The 21,923-nt window shown below is 33.2% G+C and overlaps 2 protein-coding genes across 2 annotated transcripts in view; one reads left to right on the forward strand and one right to left on the reverse strand.

The window, feature by feature from the left end:
• Positions 1 to 21,923, reverse strand: part of NetA (Netrin-A) — a 310,841-nt gene that overhangs the window by 76,615 nt on the left and 212,303 nt on the right. The window lies entirely within an intron of this gene.
• On the forward strand, positions 9,102 to 10,447 carry LOC145726593 (uncharacterized). The gene is made up of 2 exons (XM_081975755.1): positions 9,102 to 9,554; positions 9,673 to 10,447. Exons 1-2 carry the CDS (start codon positions 9,114 to 9,116, stop codon positions 10,372 to 10,374), a joined length of 1,143 nt encoding a protein of 380 aa, XP_081831881.1. The 5' UTR covers positions 9,102 to 9,113; the 3' UTR covers positions 10,375 to 10,447.

Consider the following 21,923-nt stretch of genomic DNA (forward strand, 5'->3'; position numbering starts at 1 on the left):
GTTTGAATGCAAAAAAATCACGTTATTTTAAATGGAACACCCTGTATATTATTACACTTTCAGATTCTGCTTTTCGACATTTTTCTGCTGTCAAATGTCAGTACTGTCAATGTGTCTGGACACGAAATATTTGAAATACTTTGGGATATTTTGTAGTAATTTTTTACAAGCTTTTTTAAGAGTAAAATTATTCTATTTGCAAAATTCTTACCGATTTTTTTTAGTTAAGCGTGTCTAAGGATTGAAACCAAATCTCGGTAAAATATTGACGAAAAAGTTGACAATTTAAACGCGAGTTTTGGTGGAGGCGCTGATGTTTCAATTTAGAAAGAAAAAACACAACATTGAATTTTAAAAATAGTTTAAGTCGATTAAAATTTTATTTAATTTTTCTATGTATGAGTGGTTGATTCTTAAAACAATTTTCAGGCAGGAACTTGTGGGGGAATTTCAAACGAGGTTTCAAAAGACCATATAATGGAAGGTGGTATTACAGAAATTTGGTACTAAATTCAATTCTAGAAAATTGCCTAGTAATGACTGATTACTCACGGGTGTTATTATCTAATCAAAACTAGTGAATAAGAAGCATATTATTAAATAGAAAAATTCCTACACAATCGACAACCGTGACATAAGTGCAAAAGTAATTAAATCGTAATACGCCAGATCGCCTGTGTGGGCTAAAATTAAATTTGCACCCAAAAGATTTCTTAATTAAAACGCAACCATACATTAATATTACTATATTATGTATCTGAGATTACATTTTGGGCGTGGCCACCCTCCGACCGTCATTAACTCGGTAACTGTTAATTACACGTTACCGGTAATGATATGTACGTTCATTATGCTTTCGTAACGATTTAACTTGATGTTTGTATTACGTTTATTAATTTCTTTCAGGATTTACTGAGAAGATTAGTTGTAAATAATAAAAGTGGAAAATAATCATTTTTATGAGATATTCATATAGTATAACTTTTTCTGAACACCCTGTATTGCAAAATTTTACGTTTTTTTTTCAATTCATTTAGTGTTATTGGATAGGAAATTTAATGAGGATTCCAAAAATGTGCTTAAAACAGTCATTTTCTCACTCCAAGTGAGTTTTACAGGAGATTTTGTCCATGACTGTCCTTTTAAATTGTGTTTCTGTCAGTTCAAATTTTGACACCGCTTTTCTTCCTGACTGTACATAATTTTGTAGTGTTTTCCAGGTTATACTATAGGAAATTTAATGAGAATTCCAAAAATGTGCTTAAAACAGTTATTTTTTCACTGAAAGTCTGTTTTACAGACGATTTTGTCCCTGACTGTCTTTTTTGACTGAGCTGTGTTTTTGACAGTTCAAGTTTTGATATCGCTTTTTACACTGACTGTACCAAATTTTGTAGTGTTTTTATATGTTATTGGATAGAAAATTTAACGAGGAATCCAAAGATGTGCTTAAAATAGTCATTTTCTCACTCCAAGTGGGTTTTATAGGCGATTTTGTTCCAGGCTGTGCTTTCAAACTGTGTCTTTGTCAGTTCAAACTCTGACACCGTTTTTCTCCCTGATTGTACAACATTCTGTAGTCTTTTTATAGGTTGTAGGATGAGAAATGTAATAAGAATTCCAAAAATGTGACTAAAATCGTCTTTTTTTCACTACAAGTGGGTTTTACAGGCGAATTTCTCTTTGACTGTCCTTTCAAACTGTGTCTCTGTAAGTTCAAACTTTGACACCGCTTTTCTTCCCGACTTTACCAAATTTTGTAGAATTTTTTCATGTTATTGGATAGAAAATTTAACGAAGATTCCAAAAATGTGCTTAAAACAGTCATTTTCTAACTCCAAGTGGGTTTTACAGGCGATTTTGTCTCTGACTGTCCTTTCAAACTGTGGTTTTGTCAGTTCAAATTTTGACAAAATCTCTTAGCGTTTTTCATGTTATTGGATAGGAAATTTAATGAGAATTCCAAAAATGTGCTTAAAAAAGTAATTTTTTCACTTCATGTGGATTTTATACGTGATTTTGTTCCAGGCTGTGCATTCAAACTGTGGGTTTCTCAGTTCAAATATTGACACCGCTTTTCTTCCTGACTGTGCAGATTTTTATTGTTTTTTTTATGTTATTAGATAGGAAATTCAATGAAAATTCCAAAAATGTGCTTTAGATAGTCATTTTGTCACTCCAAGTGGATTTTACAGGCGATTTTGTCCCTAACTGTCCTTTCAAACTGTGTTTTTGTCAGTTCAAACTTTGACACCGCTTTTCTTCCTGAGTGTACAAAATTTTGTTGTGTTTTTCCATGTCATTGGATAGGAAATTTAATAAAAATTTCAAAAATGTGCTTAAAAATGTAATTTTATTACTCCAAGTGGGTTTTACAGGCGATTTTGTCCCTGACAGTCCTTTCAAACTGTGTTTCTGTCAGTTAAAACTTTGACACCGCTTTTTTCCCTGACTTTACCAAATTTTGTAGAATTTTTTCAGGTTATTGGACAGGATATTATATGAAAATTCCAAAAATGCGTTTAAAAAAGTAATTTTCTCACCCCAAGTGGGTTTTACAGGCGATTTTGTCTCTGACAGTCCTTCCAAACTGTGTTTCTGTCAGTTAAAACTTTGACACCGCTTTTCTCCCCGACTTTACCAAATTTGGTAGTCTTTTTGCAAGTTATAGGTTAGAAAATTAAATGAGAATTCCAAAAATGTGCTTAAAACAGTAATTTTCTCACTGCAAGTGGGTTTTACAGGCAATTTTGTGCCTGACAGTCCTTTCAAACTGTGTTTCTGGAAGTTCAAATTTTGTCACCGCTTTTCTCCTTGACTGTACCAAATTTTGCAGTGTTTTTCAGGTTATTAGATAGAAAATTTAATGGGGATTCCAAAAATGTGCTTAAAACAGTCATTTTCTTACTCCAACTGGGTTTGACAGGCGATTTTGTTGTTGTTGTGAAAAATGAAACCTGTTAAATTTGAAACTAACGCTCTACTAATCGCGTTTACGTGGTTTGAAAATCTAATTCTGTACATTTTTAATCTATTCAAAAAATTTTGTAACTCTAACCGTTTCCGAGATAATCGACTTTTTTTAGAAAATTGCATCAAATTTATGAAAATTTTGTGTTTCCGCCGTTTTTGGGGTATGAGCGACTGTAAAAAGTTGAAAATGTTCATCTTGAACTGCTCTTTCGCCTTGTACTTGTAAAAAACAGAAAAAAAGTTAAATTTGACATTACCGCATTGCCAGTTGTGACTTGTAACCGCGTTCACTCGATTCAAAGTTGGTGTAAACCCAGTCCACTGGGTGAAGAAAGTAATTCTGTGCATTTTTAGTCTCCTGTAAAATTTCCGTAAGTCTAACCGTTTCAGAGATATTTTGCTTTTTTGAAAGAATTTTTAAAATTTGCTTATCTCCGCCATTTTAGTAAAAAGCTCAAAATGTCCATCTTGAAGTACTTTTTCACTTTCTGCTAATCGTAACACGATTACACATATACAGGGTGTTTAAAAAAACAAATCAGTTAAATTTGAAACTAACGCTCTGCCAGTTCATTTACACAAGCCGAGTCCATTGGGTGCAAAACTTTAACCGTTTCCGAGATGATGAACTTTTCTACTTTTTTTTAAATTATATTTAAAATTTCCAGGTACGATGTAAAAAATAAATAATTCTTTCTGGTTAATTTTCGTTCAATTTATCGCATCATGAATCGCATCGTTCAATTTAAATTGACAATTTAAGTTTTTTTAGAAATAATGGATATTTGGAACGTACTCATTAAAAATAAGGTTATTCGAGATTTATTAAGCAAAGTGAACCGCAAAAAAACAGAACAAATTTAAATGTATTAAGGAAATTTTTTAAACAAGTCAAATTAAAATATTATGACAAATTTTTTGTCTTAAAATGGAGCGTACCAAGCACTTTCCCTGTCATGACCATTAATTAGTATTCCGGACGTATAAAAGTAACATATTATGTAAAATACGACAAAACCATGCATGTCATAAAGGAAGATAAATAGGAAACGTGGAAATTCGAAATGAAACGAAATCCAAGCCAGATTACAAGAGAAAGACAAATTGCTAGTGAACAGCCCCCGTCTGTTTGGCATCAAGATGGTTTTGGGGGTCACACATTATTTTTGTTACAACGCGGAAAAGAAACAAAGTCCTTTGTTTCGCTGATGTCGACGCTTTTGTTGCCTTTTCTGGCATAATTTCGCCATTTCGTTGCGTTAGGGAGTTGTCGTCCATGTTTTCATAACGTAATCAAAACACACGACCTTTCTCATCTTGATCTGTGACTCGTTGTTGTTGTTGAAAAAAAGTTGCCAGATTTCACTAAAATTCGCCCAATTTTTAGGTTTATTTTCAAGTTTTGCTTTAACTCTACTTTTTAACACTTTTCAATTTAAGTGGTGACTTAATTGCGAATGAATTGCGTAAACGCGATTAGCAGAGCGTTAGTTTCAAATTTAACAGGTTTCTTTTCTTTTTTCACAACAACAACAAAATCGCCTGTAAAACCCACTTGAAGTAAGAAAATTACTGTTTTAAGCACATTTTTGGAATCCCCATTAAATTTTCTATCTAATAACCTGAAAAACACTGCAAAATTTGGTACAGTCAAGGAGAAAAGCGGTGTCAAAATTGGAACTTCCAGAAACACAGTTTGAAAGGACAGTCAGAGACAAAATCGCCTGTAAAACCCACTTGGAGTGAGAAAATTACTTTTTTAAGCACATTTTTGGAATTTTCATTAAATTTCCTGTCCAATAACCTGAAAAATTCTACAAAATTTGGTAAAGTCAGAAATAAAAGCGGTGTCAAAGTTTGAACTGACAGAAACACAGTTTGAAAAGACAGTCAATGACAAAATTACTTGTAAAATCCACTTGGAGTGAGAAAATGACTGTTTTAAGAACACTTTTGAAATCTTCATTACATTTCCTATCCAATGACATGGAAAAACACAACAAAACTTTGTACAGTTAGGAAGAAAAGCGGTGTCAAAGTTTGAACTGTTAAAAACACAGTTTAAAAGGAGAGTCAGAGGCAAAATTACTTGTAAAATCCACTTGGAGTCAGAAAATGACTGTTTTAAGCACATTTTTGGAATTCTCATTAAATTTCCAATCCAATAAAATGAAAAAATTCTACAAAATTTGGTAAAGTCAGGAAGAAAAGCAGTGTCAAAGTTTGAACTGCCAAAAACACTGGTGGAAAAGACAGTAAGGGACAAAATCGCTTGTAAAACCCACTTAAAGTGAAAAAATGTCGGTTTTAAGCACATTTTTGGAATTCTCATTAAATTTCCTATACTATAATCTGGAAAACACTACAAAATTTTGTACAGTCAGGAAGAAAAGCGGTGACAAAGTTTTAACTGACAGAAACACAGCTTGAAAGGACTGTCAGAGACAAAATCGTCTGTAAAACCCACTTGGAGTGAGAAAATGACTGTTTTAAGCACATTTTTGGAATTCTCATTAAATTTCCAATCCAATAACCTACAAAAATTCTACAAAATTTGGTAAAGTCAGGGAGAAAAGCGGTGTCAAAGTTTTAACTGACAGAAACACAGTTTGAAAGGACAGTCAGAGACAAAATTACTTGTAAAATCCACTTGGAGTGAGAAAATGACTGTTTTAAGCACATTTTTGGAATCTTCGTTAAATTTTCTATCCAATAACATGAAAAAATTCTACAAAATTTGGTAAAGTCAGGGAGAAAAGCGGTGTCAAAGTTTTAACTGACAGAAACACAGTTTGAAAGGACAGTCAGAGACAAAATTACTTGTAAAATCCACTTGGAGTGAGAAAATGACTGTTTTAAGAACACTTTTGAAATCTTCATTACATTTCCTATCCAATGACATGGAAAAATACAAAAAAATGTTGTACAGTCAGGAAGAAAAGCGGTGTCAAAGTTTCAACTGACAAAAACACAGTTAGAAAGGACAGTCAGGGACAAAATTGCCTGTAAAACCCCCTTGGAGTGAGAAAATGACTGTTTTAAGCACATTTTTGGAATTCTCATTAAATTTCCTATACTATAATCTGGAAAACACTACAAAATTTTGTACAGTCAGGAAGAAAAGCGGTGTCAAAGTTTGAACTGACAAAAACACAGTTTGAAAGGACAGTCAGGGACAAATCACCTGTAAAACCCACTTGGAGAGCAAAAATGACTATTTTAAGCATATTTTTGGAATCTTCGTTAAATTTTCTATCCAATAACATGAAAAAATTCTACAAAATTTTGTACACTCAGGAAGAAAGGAGTGTCAAAGTTTGAACTGCCAAAAACACTGGTTGAAAAGACAGTCAGGGACAAAATCGACTGTAAAACCCACTTGGAGTGCGAAAATGACTGTTTAAAGCACATTTTTGGAATCTTCGTTAAATTTTCTATCCAATGACATGGAAAAACACAAAAAAATTATGTACAGTCAGGAAGAAAAGCGGTGTCAAAGTTTCAACTGACAAAAACACAGTTAGAAAGGACAGTCAGGGACAAAATCGCCTATAAACCCACTTGGAGTGCGAAAATGACGGTTTTAAACACATTTTTGGAATCTTCGTTAAATTTTCTATCCAATAACATGAAAAAAATCTACAAAATTTTGTACAGTCTGGAAGAAAAGCAGTGTCAAAGTTTGAACTGCCAAAAACACAGTTTGAAAGGAGAGTCAGAGGCAAAATTACTTGTAAAATCCACTTGGAGTGAGAAAATGACTGTTTTAAGCACATTTTTGGAACTCGCATTAAATTTCCAATCCAATAACCCAAAACACACTACTTTTCTCATCTTGATCTGTGACTCATTGTTGTTGTTGTAAAAAAGTTGCCAGATTTCACTAAAATTATTATTATAACTCTACTTTCTAACACTTTTCAATTTAAGTGATCACTTAAAATGTTGTATTATTACATTTACTCAATACGGACCTGCTAATCTCAAAAACTGAATTTTCAAAATATTTTTAGAATAAAAATTCAACTCATAAACCTATAAAAATGATTTAGATCTGTGTTGCTGTTGCGCATGTATTTTTTACTTTTATAAATCTTCATGGAGGGGTATTTGACAGTTTGCAGCATTTTGACGTATAAAACTAGCTCCAAAACAGTTTCACGTTACATCTGTCAAAAATCCAGCTCATGGAGCTCTAAAAAACCTTTAATGTGAATTTTAACCGATTGTACCGGTTTTGTAAAGTTTTGTTATTTTATAGCTTCATGGAGAAGATTATGACAGTTTCCAAGTTTATGACATATTGAAAGATGATCAAATTAAACACACGTCACGACAATGTCCAATTTCTAATAGTGGACCTGTCAACAAGCATATTAACTATAACAGTGCTTTTAAACAGGTTTTGAAGTTTTATAGCTTTATGGAGTGGTATTTGACTGTTACGACCATTGTGACAGGTCAAGATGGAAATGGATCCACCATAGACAGTTATACGTCACAACTGTCAAAAAACAACTCATAAAACTATCAAATGTAAATTGAACTGATTGTTTGGTTTTTTTAACAGGTTTTGCTATTTTATAGCTTCATGGAGTGGTATTTGACAGTTTCCAAGTTCAAGACAGATTGAAATATGCTCGAAATAAACCATTTCCCTTTCTAACTCTGTAAAACAAATATGCTTGTTAAATGGAGAGTTGTCTTAGTATTTACACACAGATTTTAAAAGAATTTAAAATTTTTCTTAGAAGTGTGGAATTTTTCTCAGACCTGGCAACACTGATTCAAATTCTACAGACCAAAAAGGCTGATTCTAGTTTAACAACAAACAAAAAATAGAGAAGCTTCGAAGAGACGGTATAGTTTCTCTCTATTCCTGTTATCGTGGACGACAAGCGTTGAAAGTTTCCTCTTTTGCCGCTTTTATCAGTCCGGACATCTGCAAGGCACCCCGTTAGCGGTCTTTTTCAAGCTAAATTATACGGCTTTGTGGCATAAAGCAATCTGATAATTCGCGTCATAAAATAACCGGCATACGCGAACAAATTTGTGCAAATTTCTCGCATTCTGCTTCCAGCGTTCGCCTAAATGACCTTTACTGCTCGTTATGATATTTTGATGTCGTCCTGTTTTGTCACATACCGAGATTTCGGCTTGTATGGTAGAAACAAGGTGTGTGCTGATGCAAGTAATGCAAGATATCATCTGTGGGTGAGGCCCTCAGTAGGTTTTAACCTCGTTTATCACTCGCAAGTGATGTAATGACAATGTAGCTAGTATCAAGATTTCCACCGATCAAAGTCAGTTTACTTCTTCTAGTAAAACCTACACTAAAGACTGGATTCTCCGGTTAGTGATGTATAAAAGACGAAATCCCTAATAATCCGAAAAAGTACTGGTCGTTCATGGAAGAAATACCAAGTTAGCGCCAAACGGTTGTCTTGATGAACAGAAGAGAAGTGGACCTAACCTAACATTGCGTGGTTTTAGAACCGCGACACCGCCAAAAAAAATAGAATGAAATTCTCATGCATGTTTTTAGAATTGGGTTAAGACAAGTAGTAATCAACGTTTTAATAGAAAATACAGTCCATTAGTCATTCATTTTGTGCAACAAGAGAAAATACCTGTGGCACTGGGCCACAATCTCGTTCAAGTACACTAAATAGACCATTTCGAGGTGACGTCACAAACGTCAAACGTCAAAGTCAGCCATATTGCCGGGGGGGCATACAGACCCACTAGCTAAATGTAAACCATAGAAATTTTCGATTGAGTTCGGAAGATTGTAGAAAAATGCCGTCGTTTTCTTTAGTCGTGCGTTGTGGAAATAGAGCAGAAAGGGATAAAGTTCGATTTTTCAAGATTCCCAAAGCGTTGAAGAACCGGGAAGAACAACTAAACGCTTTGTCAAAAGAACGTCGACTTAAATGGGTTGCCGCTTCAAAACGTGGGGATTTAAGTAAAACCTTCCTTAATAATCCACGAATTTGTGCAAATCACTGTTTAAGGTATCTATTATTATTATTTGTCAGTAGTACAGCATCTAACAAAGTATGGTTAAATAATAGTATACAGTGCGATATACAGAACAACTATTTATTGTGCCCTGGAAGTGTTGCTATGGCACAAAACAAATGTCAATCAGTTGTTATCAAACGGTGAGTCCAGAAAAATCGTATTTTTTGAAAATGAACATTGAAGAGGCCGCCCAAGAGGCCATCGTTAGCCTTCTTCCAGAAAAATCTCGTGAGGCTTACAAAAAACAGTTTCTTGTTTACCAAAAATGGTGCGTTGAACAGAATGCAGAGAATTTTACGGATGAAAAGGTGCTCCTGGCTTACTTCCTGCAGAAGTCTAAGAAGCTCAAGACATCTTCTCTATGGAGCCAATATTCCATGATCAAAGCCACGATAATATCTGAAGCAAACGTCGACATAAGCAAATACAGTAAACTCCAGGCATTTCTAAAGAGACAGAATGACCATTATAAGCCGAAGAAGTCCAAGACATTGGATTTCGACCATATAAGAGATTTTCTTCAAAATGCTCCAGATGAACAATATCTAGCCCAAAAGGTAAGATTATTTTCTTTACTTTGAATATTTTCCTGATAGCACTACTAAAAATAACACCATTGATTATTTTTGTCTACAAAACTACAAAATGTACTGACAGAAGACAATTTTGTTGCAGGTGGTGCTGATTATGGGAGTCGCTGGAGCATGTCGAGGAAAGGAGCTCTGCCAGCTAGACTGCAACGATGTCTCGGATCATAAAAGCTTTTTTCTGGTAAATCTACGGGGTACAAAATCAGGAAAGGATCGCTTGTTTGTGATAAAAACGTCTGGCGAAAACTCTACGAATGTAGTGGAATTAGTGAGAAAGTATATTGGTCGGCCACCTACAAAGCATACACGATTTTTTGTGTCTTACAAAAATGGGAAGCCCATAGGAAAAAATACATTTGGACAGCTACCAAGGAGAATTGCTGGCTACTTGAGACTACCAAACGCAAACCTATATACTGGGCATTGTTTTCGCAGATCATCAGCTTCTTTACTTGCCGACTCTGGATCAACCATAGATGTGTTGAAAAGACATGGTGGCTGGAAAAACAGTTCTGTTGCTGAAGGTTATGTTGAAAATTCATTGTATCAAAAGAAGAATGTTGCCGATCAAATATTCACCAATGTCTTCTCCGATGTTGATATGGCATCAGCATCAACCATAGAAAGATCAATTTCAGAAAATGAGACAACGGCAACGGCGACTGCTACGTATGTGCAGAATATGTTTACTACTAAAAATGTTGCTTCCAATTGTCCACCCTTCGTTAGCCTTGCAAACTGCACCAAAGTCAATATAAATGTAAATATATATAATAATAAGAACTAGATTTAAGTTATGTTTATGTTAATTATCCTTTTTCGTCCTTACACTTTAACAAATAAATAAAATTTCAATAAAATTATTGTTTAATTTGGAAGAATTTACTTTAAATCCCCCAGGGATTAAAAGTGCACCTTTAATCCCTCATTTGAGGGATAAAAGAGACACTTTTAATCCCTAAAGTGCATAAAAAATTGTTTTAATTTTAGTGTATTGTGTCAGTTTTTTTTAGGCGAACCAGCCAAATTGGAAGATAAGAACAATCCTGACTGGGTTCCTTCTGTAAATATGGGATATATATTATTACCAAAACCCAAAATGTACAAAGTGTATAGCGGCATGTTCAAGCAGTTAAGCGTTAAACAAAACGTCTCATAATAGTAAGTTTTTGTACAAAAGTTATAATTTATCTGTAATAAGACCTTTATATAGGAAGATGAGCATGAAGGTGAGAGAGCACGTTAGCTATGAACATGGACAGGAAACCCACTGCAGATCCATCTACAGAAGTATCTGTATCTTACTTGGAACAACTTCAACAAACTGATGACAATAGTCAACTGAAAAGTGAACAAAATGCTGTGTATAAATTGTCTATCAGAAGATCTCAATTTTGTAAATCAAAAAATTATACATTGAAAGAAAAACTAAAATCGTCTGGCTTGTCAGAAGAGTCATTTAAAGATAATGATCCAAAAACATTATATTTTACAGGCTTTCCGAAAGCACAGATGATGTTTCTAGTTTTTAACAGTGTCTCTCCCTACATATCAACTAAATGTAGGTACTCTGCTTCCTTTGAAAGAGGACACTTTATTAAACACCAGGAGATCACAAATAACAATGAAAATCAATACAGCTAAATTCAGTTGTCTGCCCCCCCGGCAATATGGCTGCCGTCGAAAGCCAGTGTCAAAACCAGGTGACTCAAAATGCTATGCTGACCAGAGCCAGATATACAAAAGGAGGAATGTGAAGAAGTAGCACATAACCTTATTTTGAATTAGTTTCAACAGATGTTTTTTTTTTAACTTATAACAATCAATGTTTACAACTTCAAAATGATTTAACTTTCATGCTAAGTCTACATGTGCAGCATTTGCGTAAATTTCAGCATAGCGGCTAGTTAGTGATTAGAATCACAAATTACAACCACTGCTGTGATTTACCCGAGGGTATTAGGGGTCTTTTTAAAGATTCAATATCTCAGTAACCTGAGGAGCTCGAGAGGCGAGATTTAGCTCGTTTTGTAGAATTTTTTATCCTTTTTCTGCGAAATTGATAGGATTTGAAATAAAAAAGTTACAACCTACCAAATATACAAAAAATGACAATTTTGGTAAAAAGTGCAATTTTGGCTATTTTTAATTTTGCTCCAGGAGGGTTCCAATGCACAGAAAAAGGCATATTTGTACCAAAGGACATTAAATTAGATGAAATAAGTACAAAAAAAGCACATAAACATTTTTCATATTTTAAAAAAATTTTAAGAATGGGGGGGTTATTAGGGGTCTTCTTTTACTACTTTTTGAAATTTAATATCTCGGTAACATGAAGAGCTAAAGAGTCCAGTTTTGGCTTATTTTGTAGTATCTTATATCCTCTTTTTAATAGCGTTGTAGTGAAATCTATAGGAATTCAAATAAAAAAGTTACAATCATTCAAAAATTGAAAAAATGTCATTTTTGTAAAAAGTGCAATTTTGGCAGTTTTTTATTTTGCTCCAGGAGGGTTCCAATGCACAGCAAAGGGCATATTTATACCAAAGGACATTAAATTAGATAAAATAAGTACAAAAAAATCACTTTAAAATTTTTCATTTTTGAGGAAAATTCAAAGAATGGGGGGGTATTAGGGGTCTTTTTTACTACTTTTTGAAATTTAATATCTCGGTAACATGAAGAGCTAGAGATCCCAGTTTCGGCTCATTTTGTAGTATTTTTTATTCTCTTTTTAATGGCGTTTTAGTGAAATCTATAAAAATTCAAATAAAAAAGTTACAATCATTCAAAAATTGAAAAAATGTAATTTTTGCAAAAAGTGCAATTTTGGCAGATTTTTATTTTGCTCCAAGAGGGCTCCAATGCACAGCAAAGGACATATTTGTACCAAAGGATATTAAATTAGATAAAATAAGTACAAGAAAATCACTTTAAAATTTTTCATTTTTGAGAAAAATTGAAAGAATGGGGGGGGTATTTGGAGTCTTTTTTTACTACTTTTTGAAATTCAATATCTCGGTAACATGAAGAGCTAAAGAGTCCAGTTTTGGCTCATTTTGTAGTATTTTTTATCCTCTTTTTAATAGCGTTTTAGTGAAATCTATAAGAATTCAAATAAAAAAGTTACAATCATTCAAAAATTGAAAAAATGTCATTTTTGCAAAAAGTGCAATTTTGTCAATTTTTAATTTTGCTCTAGGAGGGTTCCAATGCACAGCAAAGGACATATTTGTACCAAAGGATATTAAATTAGATAAAATAAGTACAAGAAAATCAATTTTAATTTTTGAGAAAAATTGAAAGAATGGGGGGGTATTAGGGGTCTTCTTTTACTACTTTTTGAAATTTAATATCTCGGTAACATGAAGAGCTAAAGAGTCCAGTTTTGGCTCATTTTGTAGTATTTTGTATCCTTTTTTTAGTAGCGTTTTAGTGAAATCTATAAGAATTCAAATAGAAAAGTTACAATCATTCAAAAATTGAAAAAAATGTCATTTTTGTAAAAAGTGCAACTTTGGCAGTTTTTTATTTTGCTCCAAGAGGGTTCCAATGCACAGCAAAGGGCATATTTATACCAAAGGGCATTAAATTAAGTAAAATAAGTACAAAAAAATCACTTTAAAATTTTTCATTTTTGAGAAAAATTTTAAGAAACATTTTTAGTCTTGTTTTACTACTTTTTGAAATTTAATATCTCGGTAACATGAAGAGCTAAAGAGTCCAGTTTTGGCTCATTTTGTAGTATTTTGTATCCTCTTTTTAGTAGCGTTTTAGTGAAATCTATAAGAATTCAAATAAAAAAGTTACAATCATTCAAAAATAGCATAGCAAATAAGCCAGTTGTTGACAACATTGCAGCAAAAAATTGGTAAACTTTAACGCGCTCTAGCGGCCAAACCGTCTAACCTATCAATCCAAATTGCAATATTTTTAGAAAGCTCATTTCATTGTCTATCCATTGACGTATAAAACTCTAGCAAAAATAGTGCAATTAAGCGAATTTTTGACGATCACACAAAAGGATACACCAAAAAAGTTGGTCAAAGTTGACGCCCTCTAGTGACCAAACGGTACCACTAACCAATCGATTTTTATACGACAATGGAAAGCTCATTTCAGTGGCTGATAAAAGTATGTGCAAAGTCTTACAAATACGTGTGTTATTTACGGTTTAGTGACAGGGTGCACCAGATACACTTTTCGACTGGTTAAGGGCTAATTTGACCCGGAGAAATTAGAAAAACACGGTTAAGTGAGCTACTAGGTCTACTGCGATGTAATGCTTGGAAATTTCTTGAAAAACTGTTTCTGTAAATGACAATTTTCGTAAGGGTCAAATTTGCCTGAAACGCCGCCACTCTCTAATAGGTTTTGCGTTATGTTGGCCAGTTAGTGCAAACGAAAATAGACCTTAATGATTTTAATTCTACAGTTTTGCCCATTCTTTGACTCCCCTGTATCATAATATATTCTGATGAATGATCTGAAAAAATATCAAATTTCACATAAAATGATAAATATCTCTAGAAACGTACTGATAGACGAAATATGTTTAGAATTTGATCGTTGAACGCATATTTTCTTGTTTTTTCTTTTTTTAATTAAAAAAGGTACTTATTGGGAATTATTAGGAATTAGTGGGCATTATTGGAATATTAGAAACTACCAAAATTTTGTCGAAAAAAGTTGATGATGATGACCAAAAACAGGAACATCTGATATCCGATATAATATTGTCATCTTTTGTAGAAGAAGAAAAGTGGTCAAAATTTGTTCAGTTAGGACAGGAAGTAGTCAGAATTTTTGAAATTTCTAAATTATTAAACTCCAAATTATGCAATTTTGCCATAATTAAACCAACTCTGTATCTTTTATCCTTTTTGGAGATAGCAGTAACTGGAAGGTTTAGTAGATATTTCTAAAACACTAAAAAATAATTTGGATCTAAAAAACATATAAAAAAAGAAAATTGCTAGTTCGCATGTCACATTATATTTAATTAAATCATAAATGGGAACTTATTCGTTTCATATGGATGTCACCCTTTGCCAACTTTCCGCACTTACTGCCAGATATTACCATTGAAATTGCCTTTTACGCGTCTGCAGACCGACTTTATTGGAAATTTTTGAAAGATCACAATCTTGAGAATTTATTTCTTATTAAATTAAATTTTTCAAATCTTGTTGGCCAAGCAAAGAAAATAAGCATTAAACGATTTGTTGCGCACTCGCACGGCCATTAAACCGGGTTATATTTCATTCATGAAACTTAACTTATAAAATCTTCATTTCCATTCATCCTGGGTGATAATTTGTACCAGTGGGTGTTCGCACTTTAGCACGACTAGCATGGGGAATAAATCATCCGACCAATGACTGTAAACGCCATCAAGCCGGATTATTTATCTCTGCATAGACCTTTCAGAAATTGGTTCAACCGTATTTATTTACACCATCACTACCATTGTTAAAGGCTTTTTTTACAAAGTAAAATATGGCCGCCTAATTAAAAATTACTTGCTATAGTAGAGTAATTGTGAGAACGCCCCATCAAGTATTCATGAGTTTCAAACTAGAAAATGTTGGCTATTTTGAATTTGCATATTTGCCTTAAATTTTGAAAAAAATTGTAATACTAATTCTTGCTTAATATAATATTAAGTAATATTTTAACACTCAATAATCAATAATAATACTAATTAATTGGTATGAAGACAATTTTAAATTATCAATCTCAAACAGGAGCTTTTCAGCATAATGTAAATGATATAAAATAAAGAAATTCACTTAATTTCAATGAAATTTTACATTAAAAATTATGTATTACATTTTGTAGTTTTGTTCGCAAGCTTTACAATGAATGATAAAGTTGACCTACTCTTTGACTAAATATTTTCAATATAATTTAAAAAATGCTGAAATTTACCTACTTTTTATGAAATTGACAGTAGAAAATGATAAAATTGAAAGATTTCTGACAAAAATTGGACATTAAAACTTAAAGTAATAAAATTGTAGGTTTTGTTCACAAGTTTAAGTGTCAGATGATGAAATAGCCCAAGTTTTAAGGAGAAAAGCGGTGTCAAATTTCAAAGTTCCAGAAACACAGTTTGAAAGGACTGTCAGGGACAAAATCGCCTGTAAAACCCACTTGGAGTGAAAAATTTACTGTTTTAAGCACATTTTTGGAATTCTAATTAAATTTTCTATCCAATAACGTGGAACAATACTGCAAAATTTGATACAGTCAGGGAGAAAAGCGGTGTCAAAGTTTGAAATGTCAGAAACACAGGTTGAAAGGAATGTAAGGATGAAATCGCCTGTAAAACACACTTGGAGTGAGAAAGTTACTGTTTTAAGCACATTTTTGGAATCCCCGTTAAATATTCTATCCAATAACGTGGAAAAACACTGCAAAATTTGGAAGAGTCAAGGAGAAAAGCGGTGTCAAAGTTTGAACTGTCAGAAACATAGTTTGAAAGGAATGTCAAGGATAAAATCGCCTGTAAAACCCACTTGTAGTGAGAAAATTACTGTTTTAAGCACATTTTTGGAATTCGCATTAAATTTTCTATCCAATAACGTGGAACAACACTGCAAAATTTGATACAGTCAGGGAGAAAAGCGGTGTCAAAGTTTGAAATGTCAGAAACACAGGTTGAAAGGAATGTAAGGATGAAATCGCCTGTAAAACACACTTGGAGTGAGAAAGTTACTGTTTTAAGCACATTTTTGGAATCCCCGTTAAATATTCTATCCAATAACGTGGAAAAACACTGCAAAATTTGGAAGAGTCAAGGAGAAAAGCGGTGTCAAAGTTTGAACTGTCAGAAACATAGTTTGAAAGGAATGTCAAGGATAAAATCGCCTGTAAAACCCACTTGTAGTGAGAAAATTACTGTTTTAAGCACATTTTTGGAATTCGCATTAAATTTTCTATCCAATAACGTGGAACAACACTGCAAAATTTGATACAGTCAGGGAGAAAAGCGGTGTCAAAGTTTGAAATGTCAGAAACACAGGTTGAAAGGAATGTAAGGATGAAATCGCCTGTAAAACACACTTGGAGTGAGAAAGTTACTGTTTTAAGCACATTTTTGGAATCCTCACTAAATTTCCTATCTAACAACATGGAAAAACACTGCAAAATTTGGAACAGTCAGGGTGAAAAACGGTGTCAAAGTTTGAACTGTCAGAAACACAATTTGAAAGGAATGTCAAAGATGAAATCGCCTGTAAAACCCGCTTGTAGTGAGAAAATTACTGCTTTAAGCACATTTTTGGAATTTTCATTAAATTTCCTACCTAACAACATGAAAAAACACTGCAAAATTTGGTACAATCAAGGAGAAAAGCGGTATCAAAATTTGAACTGCCAGAAACACAGTTTGAAAGGAATTTCAGTGAGAAAATCGCCTGTAAAACCCAATTGGAGTGAGAAATTTACTGTTTTAAGCACATTTTTGGAATCCTCGTTAAATTTTCTATCCAATAACGTGAAAAAACACTGCAAAATTTGGTACAGTCAGGGAGAAAAGCGGTATCAAAATATGAACTGCCAGAAACACAGTTTGAAAGGAATTTCAGTGAGAAAATCGCCTGTAAAACCCAATTGGAGTGAGAAATTTACTGTTTTAAGCACATTTTTGGAATCCTCATTAAATTTTCTATCCAATAACGTGGAAAAAAACTGCAAAATTTGGTACAATCAGGGAGAAAAGCGGTATCAAAATTTGAACCGCCAGAAAAAAAGTTTGAAAGGAATTTCAGTGAGAAAATCGCCTGTAAAACCCAATTGGAGTGAGAAATTTACTGTTTTAAGTACATTTTTGGAATCCTCATTAAATTTGCTTACCAATAACGTGGAAAAACACTGCAAAATTTAATACAGTCATGAAGAAAAGCGGTGTTAAAATTTGAACTGTCAGAAACACAGTTTGAAAGGAATGTCAAGGATGAAATCGACTGTAAAACCCACTTGTAGTGAGAAAATGCCTGTTTTAAGCGCATTTTGGGAAACCTCATTAAATTTCCTAGCCAACAACATGGAAAAACACTACAAAATTTGGTACAGTCAAGGAGAAAAGCGGTGTCAAATTTCAAGTTTTCAGAAACACAGTTTGAAAGGACTGTCAGGGACAAAATCGCCTGTAAAACCCACTTGGAGTGAGAAATTTACTGTTTTAAGCACATTTTTGGAATCCCCATTAAATTTTCTATCCAATAACGTGGAAAAACACTGCAAAATTTTGTAGTCAGGGAGAAAAGCGGTGTCAAAATTTGAACTGCCAGAAACACAGTTTGAAAGCACTGTCAGCGACAAAATCGTCTGTAAAACCCACTTGTAGTGAGAAAATGACCGTTTTAAGCACATTTTTGGAATCCTCATTAAATTTCCTATCCAATAACGTAGAAAAAAACTGCAAAATTTGGTACAGTCAAGGAGAAAAGCGGTGTCAAAATTTGAACTGTCAGAAACACAGTTTGAAAGGACTGTCAGGGACAAAATTGCCTATAAAACCCACTTGGAATGAGAAATTTACTGTTTTAAGCACATTTTTGGAATCTTCATTAAATTTTCTATCCAATAACATGGAAAAACTACAAAATTTGGTACAGTCAAGGAGAAAAGCGGTGTCAAATTTCAAGTTTCCAGAAACACAGTTTGAAAGGACTGTCAGGGACAAAATCGCCTGTAAAACCCACTTGGAGTGAGAAATTTACTGTTTTAAGCACATTTTTGGAATCCCCATTAAATTTTCTATCTAATAACGTGGAAAAATACTGCAAAATTTGGTACAGTCATGGAGAAAAGCGGTGTTAAAGTTTGAACTGTCAGAAACACAGTTTGAAAGGAATGTCAAGGATGAAATCGACTGTAAAACCCACTTGTAGTGAGAAAATAACTGTTTTAAGCGCATTTTTGAAATCCTCATTAAATTTCCTAGCCAACAACATGGAAAAACACTACAAAATTTGGTACAGTCAAGGTGAAAAGCGGTGACAAATTTCAAACTGCCAGAAACACAGTTTGAAAGGACTATCAGTTAGAAAATCACCTGTAAAACCCACTTGTAGTGAGAAAATTACTGTTTTAAGCACATTTTTGGAATCCTCACTTAATTTTCTATCCAATAACGTGGAAAAACAGTACAAAATTTGGTACAGTCATGGAGAAAAGCGGTGTCAAATTTCAAACTGCCAGAAACACAGTTTGAAAGAACTGTCATTGAGAAAATCGTCTGTAAAACCCACTTGGAGTGAGAAATTTACTGTTTTAAGCACATTTTTAAAATCCTCATTAAAATTCCTTCTGACTAGATTTGGCAATCAGTCAGAGTCGTGCCATTATTCTGTTGAATGAACAAAGCCTTAATAACGATTGACATTCATAGAGTACGTGAAACAGCAACATTAGAACGTGAACGTGCCTCACGTGTTTCACGCTAGTCATATAAATAAATTTCTTTTGTCAGCACATAAGTAACCTACAAAGTACATGGCGTATATTTCAATATTGTGTCAAAATATGGGATTTTTTAAGAAAGCTGAAATGTATCAAGAATTGATAATGTTACAACATAATTTACTTTGTCATAAGTAAAAACCTTATTTAATTGAGACAACTTTTAACTTTGTGACGTCACCCTAATATAGTTTGACTTTCACTATATTTGAAACTATAGTAACCGTGTAAAGCAACTAATAAATTGATTTCTCATTAGTTGAATGTTAATAACCATTTGGAATCAAGGATTATTATCATCTAAAGGCTTATAAATATTAAAAGAGGATTAACAGAGCCTGGTTGGTGTTATTTTGATAGATGTTGGATATATTTTTGCTCGACGTTATGATAATATTCAAGTTTTTCCCACTGATCGATTTAATTATTTATGCAAGCCTATCTGATTTAGAGCTAAACTAGTATTTTACTCGTCCTGGTTATTAACAAACAGCACTTTTCCCGGAATCGAACAAAGTGCAACGCAAATTATTGAATTTGTTTTGAAAAACCCCGCGGTTTGATTAAACTAAAAGCGGTAGCGGATCTGGCAGATTGATGATTTGCTTAGGGATTTATTTTGTTTAAAATTTCGGGAAAAAAACAACTGTTTCGTTAATGCACAGTTTTAAATTTACGTTATGCCTGCTTTATACCTCCCATTTAAGAATTAAATTAAATTTAAATTTCCACTAAAATTAATATTTAAACTAAGAAATCTTGTTTAGGTTTATACTACTAATTAATAAATTAGAAAAATAAATGACTGTTTTGACTTACTGGACGTTCGACGTTGATGTTTGACGTTGACGTTTCTATTGTCATCGTCATTACGCGTGTTTTGTGGATAAAGAAAATTTTTATTAAAATAATTTAAAAAATTTGTTCTTAAACCACTTTTTCGGTAAAAAATCCAATTATGGAAATAGATTATTCAAGTCTAGTAGACTACGTATCGCAATATCCATACTTATATGACAAAACTAACAAAAGCTATAAAAACAAAATAGTGCTAAAATATTATATTATTCAACGAGCTCTTTATGATGTTTACGTCACGAGCCGCAGGCGAGGGACGGAAATTTCCCGTGGGATTAATGGCCATAAAAAACGAGGATAATACTATACTTTGTCCACGACCACTGTCCATTACCACTAATGCCAAGTGTAGGCAAATTAGAAGTTGATACTCTTTTATGTAGATACTGTTTCTTTCTCATGCTAGTTGATTTAACATAATAAAATAAATTTACTTGTTGATACAAATATTTTTTATTAACAACAGTGGAACAGCAAAGTCACTAAATCATATTCATTATGTAATTTTGACCTAATAAATACGATTTAGTGTACTAACCTAAATTAAGTTATACTAATATATAATTAACAATTTCTAACTAGTACCTACTTTAAGGACATACTAAAAAAGGTTTGTCGGGATACATTTTAATTTATAAACAGAAAATTACTTAGAATTATTGATTGTTACATTAACATTGGAGCAATTATTGAAGTTTATAGTAGGTATCGGGTTAATATCGAAATTATGTGTAGAAACAGTAGAAATATTTTCAACTAACTTTTGGGTGCTTTGTATAGAGTTACTGAGTTTTTCAGCAGTGGTAACCTTATTAGTCATTGATTCGTCTATGTAGGATTCGGCCACAGTCGAGCTTTTCCATCCGCCATGTCTCTTCAGGGCAGTTATATCCCCCCCTGCGTCAACAAGCAGAGGAACGGCGAAACGAATGTCCAGAATACTTTTCTGGATTAGGTAATTGTAAAAAGGATGCGATATTCCTACCCATGGCCGTAAATTTGTTTTTTCCAATTTTCTGTGCAGCACACTTTCCGTTTTGATACGACAGAAATAAACTATCTAACTTGGTAACTCTTCCGCGTAAACCAATATATTTTTTGCAAATTTCATAAAATTTGCCGGTTATTATAAATTTTCTCGATACGCCTGTTTTCGTTTGTGGTATGGTAACCAGCAAAGATGAACCAAGATCGTTTACATCTGCAAGTTTCATAGAATAAAGTTCATGTCCTCTGCAAGCACCCATTATGCCCATTATAAGGGCAACCTAAATCAAGACACTTCAGGATAAATAATAATGAGATGGTTTTTATATTTTTTTTTACCTTTGTTGCAAGATACTTTGTATCTTCAGCATTATGTAAAAATCTATTGACTTCTTCTGGAGTAAAAATAGCAGCTTTTTTCGCTTGAAATCCGTGATTTTTCCTTTTCAGTAAGGCTCGTAGTTTAGCATAAGTTTCAATATTTATGGAGTGGTTGATGTCTAGCGTACTCCTTAGCATAAAATAGGTGGTCCACAATGTAGATGGTTTGTATTTCGTGAACAGTTCATTGAAATAAACCAATAAAACTCTCTCAGAAAATGAATTAATCTGCTTAGTACTTCTCCAATCCATGAAACTTTTGTAAGTTGACAAGTATAGTTGGATTTTTACCTTTTGAGAATGACGTCATCTTTTTACATCTTTGTTTATCGCATATCAACCATATGAAATAAACAATTTTAGCAAAAAAGGCACGTTGTTAATTTTGTCGTCCTGTCAAATTAAAAACGTTGACATTTACTGTCACTTTGATTTAAACGAATATCAAAGGTATAAAAATGCTGCGCTACAATGAGAAGGCCCAAATGCTAATTCTAAATGTGCTGCTTTTTTTCGAGTACGAAAAGAAACAGTTTCCAGATGTCAACTGAAACTCTCATGATCACTCATTTTTCAAAGCATTTGTAGGTTAAAAATTGTGATCTAATTCCAGACATGCGTGTTTTTTCACCTGCTTGA

The sequence above is a fragment of the Ips typographus genome, linkage group LG3 (assembly GCF_016097725.1).
Source record: "Ips typographus isolate SLU linkage group LG3, UJ_Ityp_2.0, whole genome shotgun sequence".
Lineage (NCBI taxonomy): Eukaryota > Metazoa > Arthropoda > Insecta > Coleoptera > Curculionidae > Ips > Ips typographus.